The sequence below is a fragment of the Hydra vulgaris genome, chromosome 05, assembly GCF_038396675.1.
Source record: "Hydra vulgaris chromosome 05, alternate assembly HydraT2T_AEP".
Taxonomy (NCBI): Eukaryota; Metazoa; Cnidaria; class Hydrozoa; order Anthoathecata; family Hydridae; genus Hydra; species Hydra vulgaris.
Window position 1 is genome coordinate 16,452,501 of NC_088924.1, and position 12,500 is coordinate 16,465,000.

The following is a 12,500-nucleotide window of genomic DNA, read 5'->3' on the forward strand; positions in this document are numbered from 1 at the left end:
AAATTAATCGTTTTTTGATAAAAACCGCAAAAGCGCAAATTTAATTGACCAGAATGTTTTTAATAATATAAATAATGTTTTTATTCTTATTTTTTTTAATAAAATGTTTTTTTTTAAATTATTTTTAATAAAATGTTTTTATTATTATATTATTTACTGTAAATCATGCACAGAGTGTTGCTACATTGACTATCTTATAGCCTGACTCGCAACAAAGTACTGCTACATCGACTGACAAATAGCCTGACTCGCAACGGAGTGTTGCTACATCGACTATCTTATAGCCTGACTTGCAAGGGAGTGCTGCTACATCTACTGAGGGTTTGGTTGGGGCAGGCAGTCTATCAAGTAATAAAAAAAAAAATTCCGGTCTTGCATTTTAATTTTTACTTTTTGTCAACATAATACAGAAAAACTTTCTGACAACCAGTTAGGGGTTATATATATATATATATATATATATATATATATATATATATATATATATATATATATATATATATATATATATATATGTATATATATATATGTATATATATATATATATATATATATATATATATATATATATATATATATATATATATATATGTATATATATATATATATATATATATATATATATATATATATATATATGTATATATATATATATATATATATATGTATATATATATATATATATATATATATATATATATATATATATATATATATATATGTATATATATATATATATATAAGTGTATATATATATATATATAGAACTCTTATATGTTGTCTGAAAGTGTTTTCCATATTTTGTTGACAAAAAGTATTAATTAAAATGCAAGACTAGAATTTTTTTTTATCAATTAATAGACTGTCTGCCTCAACCAAACCCTCAGTTGATGTAGCAGCACTCCCTTGCGGGTCAGGCTAAAAGATAGTAGATGTAGCAGCACTCCATTGGAAGTCAGACTATTTGTCAGTCGATATAGCAGCACTCCCTTGTGAGTCAGGCTATAAGATAGTCAATGTAGCAACACTCTGTGCATGATTTACATTAAAAAATATAATAATAAAAACATTTTATTAAAAATAATAAGAATAAAAACATTATTTATATTATTAAAAACATTCTGGTCAATTAAATTTGCATTCTTGCGGTTTTTTTAAAAAACCATTAATTTGTAATTAAATTAATGGTTTTAACTTTCTGACTACACGCAAATGTTGGACAAAAGTCAAAAGTAATTAAAAGTGGCGTATGTGTTGGTGTAAGAATCACTTTTTTCCTTCCTTATATATATATATATATATATATATATATATATATATATATATATATATATATATATATATATATATATATATATATATGTTTATCATAACTTGCTTTGATTTTTTAGTATTTTGGTCACAGTGGAGTGAATGGTCAACCTGTAATGAGTTATGTGTTTCCACAAGAACTAGAAATTGCAGTAACAACCAATGGTTAAATTGCACTGGAAACAGTTCTAGCCTTAAATCATGTGACATGTTATTTTGTCAAGGTATTTTATTTATTTGCGGTATTGGTGTAGTGGTAGAGCGCTCGCTTCATAAGCGAGAGGCTCTGAGTTCGTTCCCCACCACGTCCCTTGTAGTACCGCGCTTAACTTGTTTCTCCGCGCAGTAGCCTTGTTCGTCAAGTTTCTTGTTTCGGAGTTATAGAGTTGAGAGGGGGTTGTAACCACAATTAAGTAGCCTCCTTGTTTGTAGTGGCCTTCTGGGCCTTGGGGAGGTGAATTAACAAAAAAGAAAAAGAAAAAAAATTTCAACAACAAAATTTTTTATTTTAATTCATCTTGTTTTTTAGTGTTAGATTTTAAGCAACACATTATGAAAACACTTTTGACTACCAAGCAAAAGTGTGTGTATCTGCTATAGCATATTTGTGTGAGCATTTACTCACTTTTTTTGCTTATCTAAATCGATACAGCTTTTTTAAAAAAAAGATGAAGAAAATGAAGAATATGAATGAAAAGATTGTTGCCCCATCATATATATATATATGTATATATATATATATATATATATATATATATATATATATATATATATATATATATATATATATATATATATATTTATATATACGTATATATATATTTATATATACATATATATATATACATATATACATGTATGTATAAACTGCTTAGATTGCGCTTTGTGTATCCACAAATAAGCAACTTTAATTTTAATAAAAATTTAATAACCAGTTATCTGAATAAAATTATAGAAAAAGATATAATCAAGTTATAAAAACCACTTATGAAGTTTGAATGATGATTGAATGATGATTGAATGATTTCATCATATATGTTCAGTAAAAGAAAAGAAAAAGTTACACGACACTTAATAAAGAAATCATAATAGAAACATCTCTGAAAATTTTTTATTAATTATCTTGCAATATCAAAAATATTTGCTCATACAATTTCTTATAACACACAAAGACAAAAATATTTAGCGAATTATTAAAAAAATTAGAAAACAGTACAAAAACTTATCAGCTAACAAATAGTACATATTAAATTTTATTTTATACTAGCACCAATTTTGATATTTTATTTTTTGTTTGTTTAGATATAATGATTGATTTTATCATAAAAACAAAAAAATCATTATTACAAACTTTAATTGACATCTTACAAAGAGTTTATTTTTTTATAATTACAAAAACAACTACTTTTATGAATATAACTCTATTATTAATTTTTTTGGTTGAATTTACAGTTAAAGCAATATAACTCTTACGGTTGAAACTATATCTCTCTTCAGGCTGATTTCTACATCGTTACGACAGATGATGTTAACACTGTTGAGAACCCTGGATCGTGAGATAATTTCAAGTACTTATATGAACTATATCAGGCATATCATTATAAAACAACTTCACATTGGCCTCGAATCCGCTGGAAGAAACTCTCAAGTTTACATCAGGCAAGATGGAACTCATGTGCGACATATGCTGTTATAGCATTCTTTCTGATACCAAAGAAGCGCAGCATCCTTTCTCCAGCTTGCAACTTTATCTGGTACAAATTGGCAAATGCTTGGTTCCATTCACATCACTACAATGAAACCTCCTTCAATGAACTCCTCTCCTCACTCATCAGTCCTCGCCTACAGCAACATAACAAAGAAATGCTTGCTTTGCCTTCATGAAAAACTTTGCAAAATATCATACAATGGTACGCAAAAATTATTTAATAAAAAAACAGTAATTATATCTAAGTGCCATCACGAAAACAAGTTCTTTCTTGACAACCACGAGCCCAAAGAATAAAAAACTAAACCACGCTCGCAAATAGATATAGTTTTATAATTGTTTTTGAACGCCACGATGTTTATTGAGTATATTTTTAACAAAAAAAACAATGTATTTTTTACCTGATGATTGCTAAACACATGAAACCTTTAGTAGTAAAAATCATGTATTTATTTTTGTTTAATCTCGTCAAAAAATCAATTATATATAAATATATGTATATATATATATATATATATATATATATATATATATATATATATATATATATATATATATATATATATATACACACACACATATGTATATGAATTATATATATTATATATATATTAGAAATATATATTTATACATATATCAGCCTTTGAAAGGGTTCGACATTTGGCAATGCTGACCTACCTGCTGACCGAGAAAGTTTTGAGGTCAGCAAAAAATTGCCGACTTCATTTCTATGTTTTATGGTAAAAGATTTGCCAACCTCATATTTCCTTATTTGAAGGGCTGATATATATACATGTGTATATATTTATATATATATATATATATATATATATATATATATATATATATATATATATATATATATATATATATATATCGTCCCCTCAGTATTATCTTGTTCTATCTACAAATTTTTTTTTTTTGCAAAAACCAATTTTTATTGTTTAAAAAAGTATAATGTATTATTTCCACTTATCAATAAATTATTACCTTCTCTGCTTCGTCAAGATTTATTCAATTTGACTTTGTTCTAATTACAATTTTACGTATTTTGTTAGTTTTATCTTATTCTATTTCACTTTTTTAAAACATTTTAGTATTATAATGTTCTAATGCCCAAATCTGCAAATCAATGTTGTAGCGCAAGTCACGTGACTTTTTATTTTGATATTTTCAAAATGTCGTCAAGTAAGTTTATTGGTTTAGTTACAAAAGAAACAGTTGACTTTGAATTACTTAATACCGACTCGTAAGTAGTTTCTATTACTATGGTAATTTTAAAATTTGAAAATAAAAAGGAAAATTTTATTTTTCCGATAATTGGATTCCATTTTATGTTCTTTTAACGATAAAATAGTCAACTATTATATCGTGCATTATCAACTATTATATAAATATCGTGCATTAAAGGGTTAAAATAACTTAAGACTAGCTCTCATACACAGTACTAGTAGTTAACTAACTATAAATCTATATGTATAACTATATATATATAACTATATGTATAACTATATATATTGTGCCTTTAAATAACTATATATATATTGTGCAAAGTCTTTAAGTAAGACTAAATTCTTTATATTATTTATTTCCTTACTGTAAAAAAATAACTTATATTACCCTGCTAATTACGATGCTTATGAAATTCCAATTGTCGTTAATTTTTGATTTTTTTTTAATATTATGTTGTTTTTAAATGTAGCTAAAGTTTATACTTATTATTTCTACAGTGTCGATTCAAGTTTCCACAATAAGCTACTACATACGGATTTAGAAATAGTTGTGCCAATAGAGCAACTCTCGACAAAAAAAAAAGTTGGATGTAAAAGAACTAGAAATCCAGATAGCTGGAAATGCAATGTCAATAAAAAAAGGGGTCAAGCTGGCCAGGAGTATAAAAGCAGGAATAAAGTGATAAGAAGAAAGAGAGAGATCAATAATGAGAAGGACTGTACTAACTGTAAATTTAAATGCCACATTTATTTTCCGCAAGAGCAACGGGAGTTACTATTTAACAAATTTTGGGGGCTCAATGATGACATCAAAGCACACTTTTATAGTGAAAATACAACACGTATTGTGAAAAAAACTAAACGAACACTTGCAATTTCATCGAGGCGGCAATACTCATTTGCCTACTTTTTTCACCTGGCAAGGATTCCCATCAGAGTTTGCAAACCTTTCTTTTTAAACACTCTTGACATAAGCCAACAAAGAATTTCATATTTTTATAAACATTTCCAAACAGATACAAACACGCCTACCCCAAGAAAACAAGGTAAACATACAAAAAAGAAAATTCCTGACGCGGTCAGAGATGGCGTTAGGAAACACATATATAGTATTCCGGTTATAGACTCGCACTATTGCCGTGCTAATACAAATAGAAAATACTTTGAGTCTGAATTGTCTATTAGTCGACTGTATGAGCTTTACCAAGACTTTTGTCAGCAAAAACGATTTCAACCGGGCTAAAAAGCACTTATACTCTGAAATTTTTTTAACTGAGTTCAATATTTCTTTCCAGCAAAGAAAAAAAGATAGGTGTGATAAGTGTGAAATTTTTAAAATCAAAAGTGCTGAAGGTATTTTAAGTGATTGTGAACGGGCTCAGCATCTAAGTCATATTGAACAAAAAGAAGATGCACGCGAAGAGCGCAAAAAAGACAGACAGTCAGGACATCCTGTTCTCTGTTTTGATTTACAAAATGTTTTAACAGTTCCCAAGGCTGAGATATCCAACTTCTTTTATCTTAGGAAGCTGTCTGTTTATAACATGACAGCACATCTTTCTTTAGATAAAGATGTTTATTGTTGTATCTGGTCTGAAAGCCAATCTGGCAGAGAAGGAAATGATTTGGCATCTGCAATCCTACGAATTTTAGAATCTGTACTTACCACCCATCCACAACTTAAGAACCTCATTTTATGGTCAGATTCTTGCGTTCCGCAAAATAGAAACAGTATTATGAGCACGGCAATAAAGCATTTTTTAAATGCTCATCCTGATGTTGAATCTATCACTCAAAAGTTTTCTGCAAGCGGACATGGCTGTGTTCAAGAGGTTGATGCGGTTCATAGCAGCATTGACCAAAAATTAAAAAAAACTGAGGTATACAGTCCACTGGGTCTGATCAGAATACTAAAGTCTGTTAGGCGACAGAAACCTTTCAATATCCTGCAGATGAAAGATGTTGATTTTTAAAATATTCAAGCTGGAGCTAAAAGCTATAACTTTACCAAAGTGCCCTTTACTCAAGTAAAGCAATTAAAATACTATTCCAATCATCCTTTTACTGTTTCATTTAAAACAAAACATGCAGACGGCTTCACCTCAGTTTTTGCAGGTGCCCAATCATTAAGAAAAAAGAAATCTACAGCATATCCCATAACTGCACCAAAACTGTCAATTCAGACCAAAAAAAGACACTTACTTTCAAAAAAAAAAAATGAAGATATTAAAAAAATGATGCCCTACATGCCTGAGATTGATAGAAATTATATGGCAACTCTTTGTGTTTAGTAATTCATGTGCATCTCCCATGTACTTTTCTTAATTATTTTTATGTCTTAATACAATTGTTTCATGAAAAAAAAAAATGTTTTACTTGAACACAACCAAATAATGTCTAAAACAGGGGTGGATCCAGGTCATTGTCCTAGGGGGAGGGGGTTATATGACAAAAAAAAATGATTTTTTCAGCTAAAACCACTGTTTCATTTGATCATTTTTCTAACTAAGTTCAATAATTCTTTCCAGCAAAGAAAAAAAGATAGGTGTAATTAGAGTAAATTTTTTAAAATCAAAAGTGCTGAAGGTACTTTAAATGATTGTGAACGGGCTCAGCATCTAAGTCATATTGAACAAAAATAAGATGCACGCGAAGAGCGTAAAAAATGCTTATAAATTAGTTTACTAATAAATATATTAAATGTGTATATAACTAACTTTTTTTTGCCAAAAATTCAAATGTTGCAAAATAATATTTTGTATTTTTTTTTTTTTTAATTTCTATCAATAATATTTTGAAGATTGATAATTCTTAAGATGAGGGGGGGGGAGGGGGATACTCCCATCTTTGTATCCGTCCTTGGTAAGAAATACATTCAAAACATTCACCAAATAAGACATTTGTGCATGTTTGGACAAACTATAATTAAAAAAACCCAAAGAAATTGACATAGAACATTATACAATTTTTGTATTTTGTAAAGTTTGTCAGTAATTTGTTCTATCTCAAAAGTCAAAGATCATTTTTTTAAACACTAAATACACAATAGTTTTCTAAAAATGGTTTATAAGGGTATTATATATTTACCTTGACAATTTTATAAAAACAAAATTTGGTGCAAAGTTTATTTTGAACATTTTTAGGGCTTTTGAAAATTCAAATGCCTTTTTTTCAAAACCATAGTTTAGCGACATAGAACAAGATAATACTGAGGGGACGATATATATATATATATATATTTATATATATATATATATATATATATATATATATATATATATATATATATATATATATATATATATATATATATCTATATATATATATATACACATGTATATATATATATATATATATACATGTGTATATATATATATATATATATATATATATATATATATATATATATATATATATGAAGAGATCTATAGAGGGGTAGAGTTGGGAGACCGGAGGTAAAAAAATGATTCTTATGCCAATAAATACGTCACTTTTAATTACTTTTAATTTTCGTCCAACATTTGTGTGTTGTCAGAAAGTTAAAACCATTAATTTAATTACAAATTAATCGTTTTTTGATAAAAACCGCAAAAGCGCAAATTTAATTGACCAGAATGTTTTTAATAATATAAATAATGTTTTTATTCTTATTTTTTTTAATAAAATGTTTTTTTTTTAATTTTTTTTACTGTAATTCATGCACAGAGTGTTGCTACATCGACTATCTTGTAGCCTGACTCGCAACAAAGTGCTGCTACATCGACTGACAAATAGCCTGACTCGTAACGGAGTGTTGCTACATCGACTATCTTATAGCCTGACTCGCAACGGAGTGCTGCTACATCGACTGAGGGTTTGGTTGGAGCAAGCAGTCTATCAAGAAATAAAAAAAAAAATTTCGGTCTTGTATTTTAATTTTTACTTTTTATCAACAAAATACGGAAAAACTTTCTGACAATCAGTTAGGGGTTATATATATATATTTATATGTATATATATATATATATATATATATATATATATATATATATATATATATATATATATATATATATATGTATATATTTAATATATATATATATATATATATATATATATATATATATATATATATATATATATATATATATATATATATATATATATATATATGTATGTTTATCATAACTTGGTTTAATTTTTCAGTATTTTGGTCACAGTGGAGTGAATGGTCAACCTGTAATGAGTTATGTGTTTCCACAAGAACTAGAAATTGCAGTAACAACCAATGGTTAAATTGCACTGGAAACAGTTCTAGCCTTAAATCATGTGACATGTTATTTTGTCAAGGTATTTTATTTATTTCAACAGCAAAATTTTTTATTTTAATTCATTCTTGTTTTTCAGTGTTAGATTTTAAGCAACGCATTATGAAAAAACTTTTGACTACCAAGCAAAAGTGTGTGAATCTGCTATAGCATATTTATGTGAGCATTTATGTAAGCACTAAGGGGCAAACAGATTCTATCTGTTAACCAGCTTAACACCCCTTCTTCATCTATTAGGCTGGTGCTGATGTATTTTTAATACATTGTTTCCAGTTTAGGATGTTAAATGCTGGATCTTCTTGACTCAATGCATGGGTTTTGCTTGTTTCTCTATTTTTATGACTAGGCAACTCATTCAATTATCTCCTAATGAGGGTACAGCTCTAAAACTCAGTTTTATGGTTCTGAGGGCGTGTGGTATTCAGGTTTTTCGAACTCTGTGGTAGCTCTCAGAGAGGCTGTTTCCATCAACAGCTGAAAAATATCAAAGTATTAACAGTGCCATGTTGTGCATGGGTGGTGTCCCTGTTTGTACTTTTTGTGCGCTTTGCGCAGGCCACATTTGGAGCCCTTTGTTACAGCTTAAGGTTTATTAGTAGTAATGAGGCAATTGCTTGGGCTATTAAACAGTGTTCTGAGTACTCTCTATGCTTTAAGTCAAGCTCCTCAATTTAATTTTTAAATGAATAAAGTACCAAAAACTTTAAAACACAAAAAACCATCATCATCACCAAGTTCTCTAAACCTATCATTCACTAATATTCGTGTTCTTCGAAGTAACTTTTCTTCTGTTGAGTCTTATCTCTCGCAAAGTTCACCAGACCTACTTGCTTATTGTGAGACTAATTTGAGTTCAGCTGTCTCGTCTTACGATCTTAGTGTTGATGATTATCTTCCTTTAATTCGTAAAGACTCCAATAGTCATGTGCTTGGCCTGGGCATTTACATTCGTAAGAATTTATCCATTTGTCGTAAAACTAGGTTTGAATCCACAGACTATTCTTTCATGTGCTTTTCTTTAGTACCACTTCACTCTATTGCCCTTCTATTTGTTCTTTATCGCTCTACTTCATCTCAAGACTGCACTCTTTTTGATGTTATTTCTGATCATATTAACCAAGCCCATTTCTTTATCCATTAGCTAATATAGTTGTTGTTGGTGACTTTAATGCTCACCACTCTGAATGGCTTGGCTCTAGTGTCAGTGACTCTGCAGGCATTAAAGCCCACAACATTTGCCTTTTTCAATCCCTAACTCAAGTAGTCAACTTTCCAACTCGCTTTCCTGACAACTCGAATCATTTACCTTCTCTACTCGACTTATGTCTTGTTTCTGATCCTAGTCAGTGCTCAGTTTCTCCACATTCACCCTTAAGTGTTTCTGAGCACAGTTTGATCTCTCTAAAACTAATATCTCTTTCTTCTTTATCACCTCAATCCCCCTATTATCGTACCTCTTACAACTACAGTAAAGCTGACTGGAATTCTTTCCGTGATTTTATTTGTGATGGCCATTGGGTAGAACTCTTTTCTATTCCTGTCTACAAATGGGCATCTTACATAACTTCGCGGATTCAGGCTGGCATTGAATCTTTTGTTCCCTCTTGACAATTTCAGGTTGAGCCTCACTCTCCTCCATGGTTTTCCTCACACTGTGCTGCTGCGATTGCCAATCAAAACCGTTACTTCCATATTTATCAGCAAAACAATTCTCCAGTAAGCAGACGTCTGTTTATTACTACTAGAAACCATTGTAAAAAGGTTTTGTCTAACGCCAAAGTCCACTATTCCTAGGTCATGAACTCTCGTATTTCATCTCAAAAGTTAGGCTCTCGTGACTTCTGGAGTATCTATAATAGTATCAATAATAAGGGCAAGTCTTTAATTCCATCTCTCTTGTATGGTTCAGACTTCATCTAAAGTGATTTCCTGCCTAGACTCTTCTACAACTTGTGTAGCCCGGACAACATATCTGTTATTGTCTTGCAGAAGTGTTCTCTGGAGCTGTCGTCTATACTCTCAAAACTGTTCAACAAGTGTTTTCCAGCCTTTTGAAAGCGGCATTCGTTATCCCTATCTTCAAAAATTCTGGAGAGCGATCTGTTTCGTCTAACTACCGGACCATTAGTCTTCTTCCTATCATAAGCAAGGTTTTTGAATCATTAATTAACAAACACTTAATTTCTCATCTTGAATCTATCAACTTACTTTCTGACCATCAATATGGATTTCGATCTTCTCGTTCTACAGCTGATTTGCTAACAGTAATAACAGATTTATCGTGCATTAGATGAAGGTGGAGAAGTTAAGGCCATCGCTCTTGACATTTCAAAAGCTTTTGATAAAGTTTGAGATTATTGAGTACTTCCTTTCCAATCATAGCATAAAACTTGTCCTCGATGGACACTCTTCTTCTTATTCTGTAACTTCAGGGGTTCCTCAAGGTTCTATCCTTGGCCCTATACTCTTTTTAATTTACATCAACGATCTTTCAGATATTCTCACATCTAAGGTGGCATTGTTTGCTGAAGATACTCCCATTTATTCTTGTCGTGATAAGAAACCAACACTCTCTGATTGCTTGGATTGCATTTGAGTTTGAATAGGATCTCACTTCTGCTACAGCATGGGGCTTACAGTGGCTGGTGAACTTTAATACAGATAAAACTCAATTTTTTCAGCCAATTGTTATCGCAATAATTTAGATCTTCCTATATTTATGAACGGTGATGTACTCGATGAGTCATCTACTCTTCATCTTCTAGGATTAACTCTTACTTGGAAACCATATATCAAATCAGTTGCAAAACTAGCATCTGCTTAGGTTGCATCTCTTTATCGAGCTTGTCACTTTCCTACTTCGGATTCTATTCTCTATCTCAATAAATCTCAAATCCAGCCTTGTATGGAATACTGTTGCTATATCTGGAGCAGATCTTTTTATGATGCCCTTTCTCTTTTAGACAAGGTGCAAAAACGCATTTTAAACATAGTTGGACCTGCTCTTGCAGCCAACCTCCAACCATTATCACATTGTCATAATGTTGCTTTTCTTTCTCTTTTCTACAAATACTATAATGGGTACTGCTCTAAAGAGCTAGCTTCTCTTGTGCCATCTACTAAAATTCATTCTCGTGTTACTTGTCATTCAATTAAGTGTCATCTTTTTTCTGTGACTGTTTCTAAGTGCTCCAGAAACACTTAATTGTCTAGGTTTTTTACTGGAACATAAGTTCTTTGGAATTCGCTTTCTTCATCTTGTTTTCCTGATTTATTTATTTTGCAATCCTTTAAGTCGTCTGTTAATCATTATCTTGCTCTACAATTTTCATCTTTTCTCTTTCAGTCACTTCCAACTTTAATTAGTGGCTGCTTGCAGCCTTAATGGAAGCAAAGATGTTTAAAAAAAAAAAAAAATTTTACTTCCTTTTTTTGCTTATCTAAATCGATACAGCTTTTTTAGAAAAGAAGAAGAAAATGAAGAATAATGAATGAAATGACTGTTGCCCCATCCCAAACCTTCAGTCAATGAAGCAGCACTCCACTGCTATATTTATATGTATATATATATATATATATATATATATATATATATATATATATATATATATATATATATATATATATATATATATATATATATATATATATATATACATACATATAAACATGTATGTATAAACTGCTTAGATTGCGCTTTATCTATCCACAAATAAACAACTTTAATTTTAATAAAAATTTAATAACCAGTTATCTGAATAAAATTATGGAAAAAGATGTAATCAAGTTATAAAAACCACTTATGAAGTTTAAATGATGATTGAATGATTCCATCAAATATGTTCAGCAAAAGAAAAGAATAAGTTACACGGCACTTTTAAAAGAAATCATAATAGAAACATCTCTGAAAATTTTTTATTAATTATCTTGCAATATCAAAAA

The 12,500-nt window shown here is 29.6% G+C and overlaps 1 protein-coding gene across 1 annotated transcript in view; it reads left to right on the forward strand.

Moving 5' to 3' along the window:
• The window catches only part of LOC136080209 (uncharacterized), a 90,321-nt gene that overhangs the window by 67,556 nt on the left and 10,265 nt on the right, over nucleotides 1-12,500 (forward strand). The window contains exons 8-9 of the mRNA XM_065796823.1: nucleotides 1,392-1,535; nucleotides 8,437-8,580. Of these exons, the coding sequence (XP_065652895.1) occupies nucleotides 1,392-1,535; nucleotides 8,437-8,580 (288 nt within the window). The remainder of the gene's footprint in view (nucleotides 1-1,391; nucleotides 1,536-8,436; nucleotides 8,581-12,500) is intronic.